This window comes from Sinocyclocheilus rhinocerous, unplaced genomic scaffold (genome assembly GCF_001515625.1).
Source record: "Sinocyclocheilus rhinocerous isolate Xijiao unplaced genomic scaffold, SAMN03320098_v1.1 scaffold113, whole genome shotgun sequence".
NCBI classification, from domain to species: Eukaryota; Metazoa; Chordata; class Actinopteri; order Cypriniformes; family Cyprinidae; genus Sinocyclocheilus; species Sinocyclocheilus rhinocerous.
In genome coordinates, this window is record NW_015646846.1 from 1,561,765 (window position 1) to 1,572,298 (window position 10,534).

General features: G+C 36.3%; 2 protein-coding genes across 3 annotated transcripts in view; both read right to left on the reverse strand.

Moving 5' to 3' along the window:
• The window catches only part of LOC107708051 (adenosylhomocysteinase A-like), a 19,808-nt gene extending 15,394 nt beyond the window's left edge, over window positions 1-4,414 (reverse strand). The window contains exons 1-3 of the mRNA XM_016512198.1: window positions 4,279-4,414; window positions 2,030-2,220; window positions 851-926 (exon numbers count right to left, since the gene is read on the reverse strand). Of these exons, the coding sequence (XP_016367684.1) occupies window positions 851-926; window positions 2,030-2,220; window positions 4,279-4,306 (295 nt within the window). The 5' untranslated portion in view covers window positions 4,307-4,414. The remainder of the gene's footprint in view (window positions 1-850; window positions 927-2,029; window positions 2,221-4,278) is intronic.
• A 985-nt stretch (window positions 4,415-5,399) lies between these two features.
• chmp4ba (charged multivesicular body protein 4Ba) overlaps window positions 5,400-10,534 on the reverse strand; it is an 11,124-nt gene continuing 5,989 nt past the window's right edge. For both annotated transcript variants that reach the window (XM_016512302.1, XM_016512301.1), the window contains exons 2-5: window positions 10,069-10,246; window positions 9,720-9,834; window positions 7,980-8,100; window positions 5,400-7,046 (exon numbers count right to left, since the gene is read on the reverse strand). In XM_016512302.1, coding sequence (XP_016367788.1) covers window positions 6,982-7,046; window positions 7,980-8,100; window positions 9,720-9,834; window positions 10,069-10,246 — 479 coding nt within the window. In that variant the 3' untranslated portion in view covers window positions 5,400-6,981. The remainder of the gene's footprint in view (window positions 7,047-7,979; window positions 8,101-9,719; window positions 9,835-10,068; window positions 10,247-10,534) is intronic.

The following is a 10,534-nucleotide window of genomic DNA, read 5'->3' on the forward strand; positions in this document are numbered from 1 at the left end:
ACTTATAAGCTGCATCTGGAATTTAGTCTAAAAAAAAAAACTATGTATAAAGGTCTAAATACATTTTCTAATATAACTAAATAGTGAACTAGTGAGCAGAATTCTAATGCATCTCAGTCATGACACGAAAGCGATTACAGCTGGCTGTCAGCATAATTATGCCGCTAACTAAAATACCTTCTTAAGGCCAAGTTCTTAGGCAGCACTGCACTTAGGCTTATCCTTTGTGGAGAGGGCAATCTCATAATGCACTGTGATCAGTGAAAAACAAATCCATCCAAGACAGCAGACAAAGAGAGAGACATGTTGATTATAAATATATTTAGAATTCATTCTACACTTAAAAGTATTGACAAGCAATTGAATCTAACTAAAAACAGATCCAATTAATGTGTTATTACAATATTATGTGCATGTTGTGCTTATTGGAGCGCTGCCTAAGAAGAGATTTAAAATAGGCATTTTACATGTGAAACCGGAAAAGCACAGGCTAAAAATCTGTTTGATGTTGTCAGACAAATGTTTTTGCAATCTTTTATAAAAGGTTTAACATTTTTACCACTAAAAACCATTTAGCTTGTAGCCCTTGCAAGGTTTCAGTGCTTAAAAACTGCTTGGGAAAAGTCTTTCATCAACCGAAAGCTGGAATGATGAAGCTGATAAAGTTATCTTTGCCTGAACACTCTTGCATGTTAGTCCTTCAAAAATCTAAAGAATAAACCCATTTGTGCTGATTCTAGGTTTACCCAGCATGGAGCACTCGGAGTTCTCCTTATCTAGATTAGATTACGCAGCTTTAGAGCAAACAGTGGGCAGGATTACAGCAGTCTAGCACACCAACACCTGTTACCTGGAACGCCAGATTTAGCAATGGCTGCCGCTGCGTGATCCTGCGTAGAGAAGATGTTACAGCTGGACCACTGGACCTGGAGCACACAGAGATCAAGGAGAAGGAATGAGATCATGTGACTTGTACAGACTTCATTCATTAGTTTCATAACCTTTTGGATGAAATATGGCCTTGGGCTGGGAAATTCCAGTTTGACAGAGGAAATAGGGGATAAGAAGAATGATGCATTTGAGTCAGACAGCAAGGTTAGCCATCTAGTAGTAGGAAAAATGTGAAGAAATGTGAAGGTACTCTCCCTTTCCAAACAAAGTACTGTGGTAATACCATGATAAAATTACGGAATAATGTTGTAATAATATGAAACATCGTATTTATGTTTCAAAGAATACCATGGCATACAGGGTCAGTAAGGTTTTTTAAAAATCTCTAATGCTCTCCAAGACTGCATTTTTTAATCAAAAATATAGTAAATATTGTGAAATATTAATACAATTTAAAATAACGGTTTCCTATTGTAATCTACTTTAAAATGTAATTTATTCCTGTGATCAAAGCTGAATTTTCAGCATCATTACTCCAGTCATCAGTGTCACATGATCCTTCAGAAATCACTCTAATATGCTGATTTGCTGCTCAAGAAACATTTCTTATGATTATCAATGTTGAAAACAGTTGTGCTGCTTCATGTTTCCCCCCACAAAAAAAACATGACTTTTTTTCTCAGGATTCTTTGATGAATAGAAAGTTCAAAAAACAGTATTTATATGAAATACTAATAAAATAGTACAATTTTTAATCTATTTCAACAAGAAAAAGCTACTGACCCAAAAAAACCATATAGCAATAGCATTACTTTTTGTTAGTAGCAGCAAAGAAGTACTACACGTTCAGTAATTGCTGAATTTAAAAAATTTAAACCCTACTTTTAAATGGTTTTAAAGTAATATTCCACTCCAAAATGAAAATTGTGTCATTATTTACTCAAAAGGAGAATTTTAAAGCAGCTATTGAGAATTTGATGACATTTTAAAGAACGCTAATGCAGTTCTTTTCCATACCAAGACAGTTCATAATCTAATAACATCAAGCCTAGCGCAAAATGATATTTTTTAGAGCAGATATAAATTCGTTTTTTGAGTAATAACTATTTCTTTAATGGTTTTGCATTTGCATCCTCACCTCAGCTCCGAGGGCGGTCAGGGTTTCAATGAGCACAGCGGTCTGTAGAGTCATGTGCAGGCAGCCTGCGATGCGAGAGCCCTTCAGGGGTTTGGTCTGGCCATAGAGCTCCCTCATCTTCATCAGACCCGGCATCTCATTCTCGGCTATGTCGATGGCTTTACGTCCCCACTCAGCCAGGCTGATGTCAGCTGAACAGGGAGAAAATTACAACAGATTATGCATAAAACTAAAGCTAAATTCAGCAAACGGAAAGAATGATTCAATTAAATAGTCAAACTAGTACAGATTGTCTAAACTTTTGCACAAGCATTTGAGAGCACAGTTAAATAATAACTACAAATCCCAAGAAACATACATGTCCATTATAACATGCAAGTTAAAGCAGTCTTTGAAGTGTCAGGCTCATATTTTGACATCTAGAATAGGAATTCAACAGATGACACCTAAAACCACATACCTAACATGTCTTGAACTGGTTGAGGAGATGGTGCTTGGTTTCTTAGCATGCACACTTGCTAAGATATATATGCACACTTAGCAACCAATAGGCAACCCAAAAGATATTCATTTCTCAGTCTGCACTGATTATAATTAATTACCAGGGATATTACAACTGCAGACATGGAGGAAAACACATCTGCCCTAGTATTCAGTAGCCAAACAAATATGTAATTACAAAAGAAAATGGTATTCGATCAGAAAAGGCATTTTTCATTTACATTTTTGACAGTGACCACTAACCTACAACAAGATCAGGGCAACAATTCAGAGTATTTGTTTAGTTTAACATGAAGATGCTGTTTTAGCCAAGTGAATTTCCAATTTCCATGACTTAAAATGTTACTAATTCCCATACTTTTCCCACTACTATTACTTCCAGGTTTTCCAATGAGCATGGAAACCGTGTAATGTGCCTTCAGAATGGGCTATTAATAAATAAGTGTGCACTTTGACATTTCATTCACTGATTTTGAAAAACTGAACTCTGATCTCCTAAGACTAGGGAGCAAAATCCAGCTGGATTTACTATTGAATTACTTGTGCCTTATCTGCACCAGACGGTCACCATAACTGTGCTGACGTGCGAATAAACGCGACGCAAAAACAACAGCGAAGATATGAACGTAGTGCGTTTAATTGGTCTTAACTCAAAATACACCTTTTAAGCGCATGCCATTCATTTTTGGTCAACCACGAGCAGAGGAACCGTTCTTTTGAGCTGGACCTTTTCAATGAATCGACTGAACTGATTCACAAAACCATTTGGAGTGAGCCGAGGGTTTCACTGAGAAGAATTGGAAATATGTTTACGTTTAGTAGCATGCAAACGAAACGTAGCTAGTTTTATTAAAAAGTAAACAGTGCAAATACTTTTCAGTCAGTAGATAAATAAATCAATCAGCCCGTAAATTAAGTTTAATATTGTTTAATGTATATGCAAATCACATTTAGGCTCTAAATGACTATGTTCTGACTGAGATACATACAATTGCTATTAACAGTTATTAATAAAACATGACTGAAAAACCTTATTAGACAGCAATATTTTCAAACATGTCTTTATTTGAACGTTGAAAAGTGTCAGGGTCCACGTGATGACGTAAAGAGCAGCTGAGCCATTTTATGAACTAAACGAACTGTTCAAAAGAACCGATTCGCAAAAACGAACGACTACGATCAACGAAAAGTGGCGGCTCGTTCGACTACTGCATTGTGGGAAATGTAGTCCAGTAGCGCAGGATATCTCATACGGAGGAGATTCTACAGTGCACGCAAAAAAACTACAACTTCCAAACTTTCTTCTTCACGTCTCCCGAATGGAACCACGCTAGCTTGTTTGACAGGTGTTAGATATAAAATCATATATACTACTTTGTGAGTAACCATGAAATGGCTGTAATAATACACTAGACATATTAAGTGCGCAAACAGTGACTTTATGGGGGTGGGTTTGCAATAGTGCGTCTCGCGCAAGGTAGCGTTGACAATGACGCCTCCACTGCCATGTGATACAGAAGCACTAGCAACTGAAGGTCTGCAACAATCCATGCTCGCTCAAAAATACAACCCAACACCCTTTTGCAGAGAATCTGATAGTTTATAGAGAATCTATTAGAGAGATTATTAGAAAGAAATCGTCAGAGTGGAATTAGCTAATTAGCATTGGCGGTAAAAACATGATTGCATGATTTTGTAACAGCATCGAGCATGGTCTAAAGTCAATAATCAAATAAACTTATACTAACCAACTTTGAATGGAAGCTTCTCTGACATTTTGCTGTGCTGTCGTTAGGTAAGCCTGATATGGGTTGGTCTTGAGCCCTGCTGTGGACCCGAGAAAGTGCAGAAGGAGGTAACTTCTTATGTGAACTTGAATATAAGTGTGAACAAACCGGTTGTTGTAATATTCATGAGATCATGCCGCCTCTCGTTTCTCATTGGCCGAAATATTCCCCGCCTTATCGCTCTAAATAAACCATCGTGGGCGTGTTCATTTGCTACGATAGCCAATGAGAATCCACGGTGGTTAAAGGTTTGTAATATCATTTGGAATGTGGAGATCTCGGTTAATATACCAGCAGGCTACAAGTTTCAACTTGCTTTTGTGTTTTACTAATATTTAACATCATGAGGACGGATCTGAGCTTGTGAGAAGAAAGGTGCTTTTTAAAATAAATATTTCAATTTAAAACGAGTTTAAAAAGCAGAATATGTTGACAAAACAAGTTTGAGTTGCTTTCCATTAGAAACAAAGCAATATAAAAAGAGGAAATAAATTTTTCTTAGTAAAATCCCAATAAATTAGAGTCATTATGAACAGTAGCAGTTGAACGGAGGTTATCTTGGGTTATTTGGATAACACTAGGGCTGTATAAAATCCATTCAATATGTCCTGAAAATATGCCCCATGTTTATCCCCATATGTGAAAATTGTCTGGTTTGTGGTTTTGTGTGAAATTAAACCTGAAAGACTTAAGATTTACATATCATTGACAGATTTACTAAACACCCTGTCAATCATAAAATTATTAAATGTTTTAGTGGACAATATAAGGTCAGAATCGTGCAACTGACTTAAATGTTGAGGTAGATTATTACTTAAACTAAGTTTGGGGTTGGTAATATTTTTTAAATGCTTTTTGAAAGTCTCATGATCACAAACAGTACATTTATATGTTCAGAAATACAGTAAAAACAGTAATATTGTGAAATACCATTTATTCCAGGTAAGTTTGTACTGTGCTGAAGCCTCATTTTGGTTCATGTACGAGGACCACCAGAAACTCAGTCAAAATATTTTAATAACAATAATAATAGATATTATAACGATAATGATATAACAATGATAAATCCAGCACCTACAAGATAATGACAACATACAAATGTATTAAAGCTTCGTCTTTCACATTCTGTACAAATCAGTTTGCATTACTACAGATCATAGCATGTTGCTTCAAAGTCTTCATTTTCCTTTCCATTGCAAGAAAGAAACAGAAAAGCACCATCATATATTCCATTGGTGTCTCTGAAAGATTACTGACTGTATGCATGTAATGGACCGGTGGGTATTTTTAAATAAAAAGTATACTCTCTGTCCTCCTGCCTGGACACTATTTCTACAAATTCATGTTCAATATTCAGTAGACAAAAACACATGTTCAAGGTGAGCGCTGATGCTTTGAAGCGCATAAATAAAGAAATATTAGGCAAATAATGGAAAGAAACATTTAATGCGCAAATCCAAATCCAGAGAGGTGTTAATCTGGCAAAACTTTAATGTAGGTGTAAGGTTGAAAGGCATAAATGAGAGTGTCAAAAAGACAAACAAACAATAAACAACATGAATGAAATGTTCTGAGCCGGATAAATAAACATAGTTATGTGTTTAGTGTTTCTCACACATCTCAATATTCAATACTCAAATGTTTTATAGACTCTCAAGAGAGGAAAATGGATAAAACCAGAGCCTCATAATAGTGCACTCTGTAAAATAAAGCGTGATATTAAATGAATCTGTGCAGTCTGAAATCTACAACAAACCTTGTTGTTTTTCCCCCTAATACAACACTCAGTTTAAGAAACCACTTCTAGTGTAAAGATATCTTAGAATCACGAGCCAGTATTTCTGAAATATCTCAAATAGAGTACACGTTTCTTGAGTGAAGAGACCTATTTCATATAAGCATCCCATTCTGTCAGGAGACCGTAAACCGTCATGCCATTAAAGAGAGATGCAAGGTACAGTAAAAGTCTTACTGTTGCAGCAGCACTCAAACGTGAGGTGGATCCTCAAACCTTCATGCCCACCTCAGTCCCGAAACGGAGAGCAAGTCTTGTACTCATAAAGCCTAAGTGCTGATATAGGATGTCCCGTGGGCACTACGGATATTGGACGTGGGAAGCACCTGCACTGAAATGCTCGATGCACGGAATCAAACGGGGCTTATAGTGCTTTTAACAGAACTTGTGAACAAATGAATTGGTAATATATACCACATGTTCTCTCCAAAAACACGACAGATCGTTACAGACACTTTCCCCTGCGTGCAAAGGCTTTCTGGTTTCTCGGACCAAGCGGAGGATTCCTTGTGATGGAAGTTTGAAAATATATGACTACTTCTACAGGCAATGGAGTGCCGAACACACAAACACTGATCTACAACAAGCCTTTTTCATGTCTGAACAATCCAGAGATGAGGAGAAATGAGGCAAAATCTCAGACTTTCTTAGATGAGTGTGTTGACAGTAAGCCTAGCGGAGATTTATAATCTTTTTTGAGCAGTTGCATTCATGTATTTGTTTGCTTCTCGTGCGTGTTTATATATTAACCTATTTTAGACACAAAGACGTCATACTGTAACATACTGAAGAGTCCTTCCAGGTCCTTTAGTAACAGGTATCTTGGTGAGGTTTATGCCTTGTATAGTGTGTATGGGTTTCGGGGAGCATTAATTGGCAGCCCACGCCTCCAGGTCTTTCATGTCATCCTCATCCTCTTCTTCTTTCTTCTTTGCTGCAATCACAAAAGACATTCAAGAACTGCATTTTATACAAGGCCATTATAATCACGTTTGCAGGAGTCTGAAAGAGCGATTTGCAGCATCAAAATGACCAGAACCTACTTAATATGCCATGATTTGAATCATATACATAATATTAGTAACATGTGAAGTAACATCTTACTGATTGAATTTACAATGTAATACTAAGGTTATGATTGTCCAAAAAGTTTTTCAAATAAGTTATTTGTTTACAAACAATTTCAACTATTAAAACAATCACATACACTATTTTTCAAAGTAAATAAAACAACTATTATAGTAGGTTTGCTAAGAAAATACAATAACACTTTACTTAAAGCCTTTAAATATATGAATTATAAAAGTAGTTTTAATGCATTAATTATGCCTTGTAATGCAACTTATAATGAACTGTATGATCTCATGAATAATTGTGACCATATTTATAATACATTATAATACTTATCTATTCAATGTTACACCTTTAGAAAGTACAATGCATTAAACCACATGACAAACAAACCATTACATATTATAATGCATTTTAACTTTGGTTACAATTATTTATAAAAATACATAATGCATTACAACCTACATTATGAATACCTTTATAATGCATTATACATAAAGGCTTTAATTAAAGCGTTACCTAAAATATATATATTTTTTTTACATAAACATTTTATGTTCCATTCAATTTACTAGCAATTTCTAAGTAAAAATTGTTTCTACACCACATTTCTTTCAGCATCAGCTTATGCAGTTGGCATGTCACACTGTCCAAAAACTTGAACTAAAACTACAAAAACTAGAACTGTCTAAAACAAAACTAGATGATATCAGGAGACTTATGTTTCCAAACACCGCGCGTGTGTGTGTGTGAGTGTGAGTGTGTGTGTGTGTGTGTGTGTGTGCGTGTTTAGTACCTGGTCTGGCAGGTAAGGATGTAGAGGGCACGTTTGGCAGTGGTACATTGTCTCCGATCTCCAGAAGGTTCTTATCCAACTCTTCCTGCTCCAGCTCCTCAAGTTCAGCTAACAGCTCATCCTGAAACAACACAACATCTGTTTATACCCAGTATTAACATGCATCTCAAATGTGACCACTTGTGATTGGATTTTAGAGTATGTACATCAGTTAATACACTACCATTCAAAGGTTTGGGATGATTAATATATATATATACGAATACATAATAATACTACTATAATACTAATAATGCTATAATACTAATATATAATTTTTTTTTTTTTTTGGGAAGGATGCATTAAATTGATCAAAAGTGACAATAAAGACATTTATAGTGTTGCGAAAGATTTGTTTTTCAAATAAATGTTCTTCTTTTGAACTTTCTATTAAAGAATCCTGAAAAAAAAAATGTATCATGATGTCCACAAAAATGTTAAGCAGCACAACTGTTTTGAACATTGATAATAATGAGAAATGTTTCTTGAGCAGCAAATCAGCATATTAGAATGATTTCTGAAGGATCGTGTGACACTGGGAGAAATGGAAAATTCAGCTTTGCCATCATAGAAATAATTGCATTTTAAAACATCTTCATACCAGACAGTTGTTTTCTTGTTTGGTTCGATTGAATCAAACTCAAGTTTGTTTCCCCACTTGGTGCGGATCTTTTAGGCAGGTGTGAATACAGCAATTGCACTCAGGTGCGGACCAAACAACCGGACCGAGACCCAGCTGAAGAGGTCCAAACGAACTCTGGTACGCTTGAGAATTTCTGTCCAATGAATGGATGTTGAGCAGCAAATCAGCATATTAGAATGATTTCTGAAGGATCGTGTGACACTGGGAGAAATGGAAAATTCAGCTTTGCCATCATAGAAATAATTGCATTTTAAAACATCTTCATACCACAGTTATTTTCTTGTTTGGTTCGATTGAATCAAACTCAAGTTTGTTTCCCCACTTGGTGCGGATCTTTTAGGCAGGTGTGAATACAGCAATTGCACTCGGGTGCGGACCAAACAACCGGACCGAGACCCAGCTGAAGAGGTCCAAACGAACTCTGGTACGCTTGAGAATTTCTGTCCAATGAATGGATGACCTTTAGCACACATGTGGTTTTGTTTACAATTTCTGGTTCACTTGCAAAAAGGATAGTGTGAAAGCGAGCCACACCAAACAAACAAAAAAAAAATCAACATTGTATTTGGTCCGGACCAAAGCAAGTGAACTAGTGGACTTTCCTGGTGTGAATACACCCTTAAATTGTAACAATATTTCACAATATTATTGTTTTTACTGTATTTTTGATCAAATAAATGCAGCCTTAGCATAAGTATAAGAGACTTTAAACATTAAAAAACAAATTTACCAACCCCAAACATTTTGGGACTTTTTCCTCGAATTAAGCTGCACCTAACAGGTTTAAAACGTTTCTTTGGCACAAATATTGTGTGTTTAATCCTTTGATGTTGTTGTATGAGCATTTATAACACAAATGCAAGTGATGATATGCCTTCCTGAGCACCTCACAAATGCACTTGTCCCATTTAATCCTGTATTCAGTGCTGTCCACTTGTGATCGGTTCACCCGAGGCAGACGTTAACAGCGGGTGTAAACGGCACCTTTGTGAAAGCACATGGAAATCTCCCAAAAACTCAGCAGGTGAAGCATCATCATGGCTGTGGAGTTTGCTTACCTCATCAAATTCCTCCCCAAACATAACAGGCTTTGAGATTGCGTCTGACATTTCTTGTGCCAGCTCCTGCTGTTCTGTGATGTCCTGCATAAGTTCGTCCACTTTGTCAATGTCCCTGAAAGTACACAGGCAGGATATAGAACCATAACTTTATGATACCCTGCAAATATATTATCACATAATTTAGATATATCCTATGTCAAAGTACCATACAGAATCCCATTAGGGGTTAAACTTAAATAGGGGGCTAAACTTGTTTATGATCTCATAAACCCAACACCTTGCTGCAGTGAGGCTGATAGAGACAAAAAGGGAAGAAAACACTGATAATAGAAGAAAAGCTCCTCACATGTTGTCATGGGCAGCTTTCATGGCCTTGGCAGCAAAGCCCATATTCTTGATGACCTCGGTGTTGGTGTGAGCGTTCTCTAGCGCCTCCCGCTGGAACTCAATGGTAGAAAGGGTGCCATCAATCTGAGCTAACTGCTTCTCGTAGCGCTTCTTACGCTTCAGTGCCTGCAATGCAGCTGTTACAAACAGAATGAAAGGTGAATGTGATTAAAGTGCAAAATAAGAGAATTCTGGAACCCTCTAGAAAAGTATTGCATAACATTAAGTGCAGGGGTGTGAAGTAACGAATTACAAATACTCACGTTACAGTAATTAAGTAGTTTTTATCAGTAATTGTACTTTTTTGAGTAGTTTAAAAATTGTGTACTTCTACTTTTACTTGAGTACATTTTAAGTGATGTATCGGTACTTTTACTCTGCTATTTTCCTCCGTTTGTGGTCGTTACATGCTTATTTTAATTTAA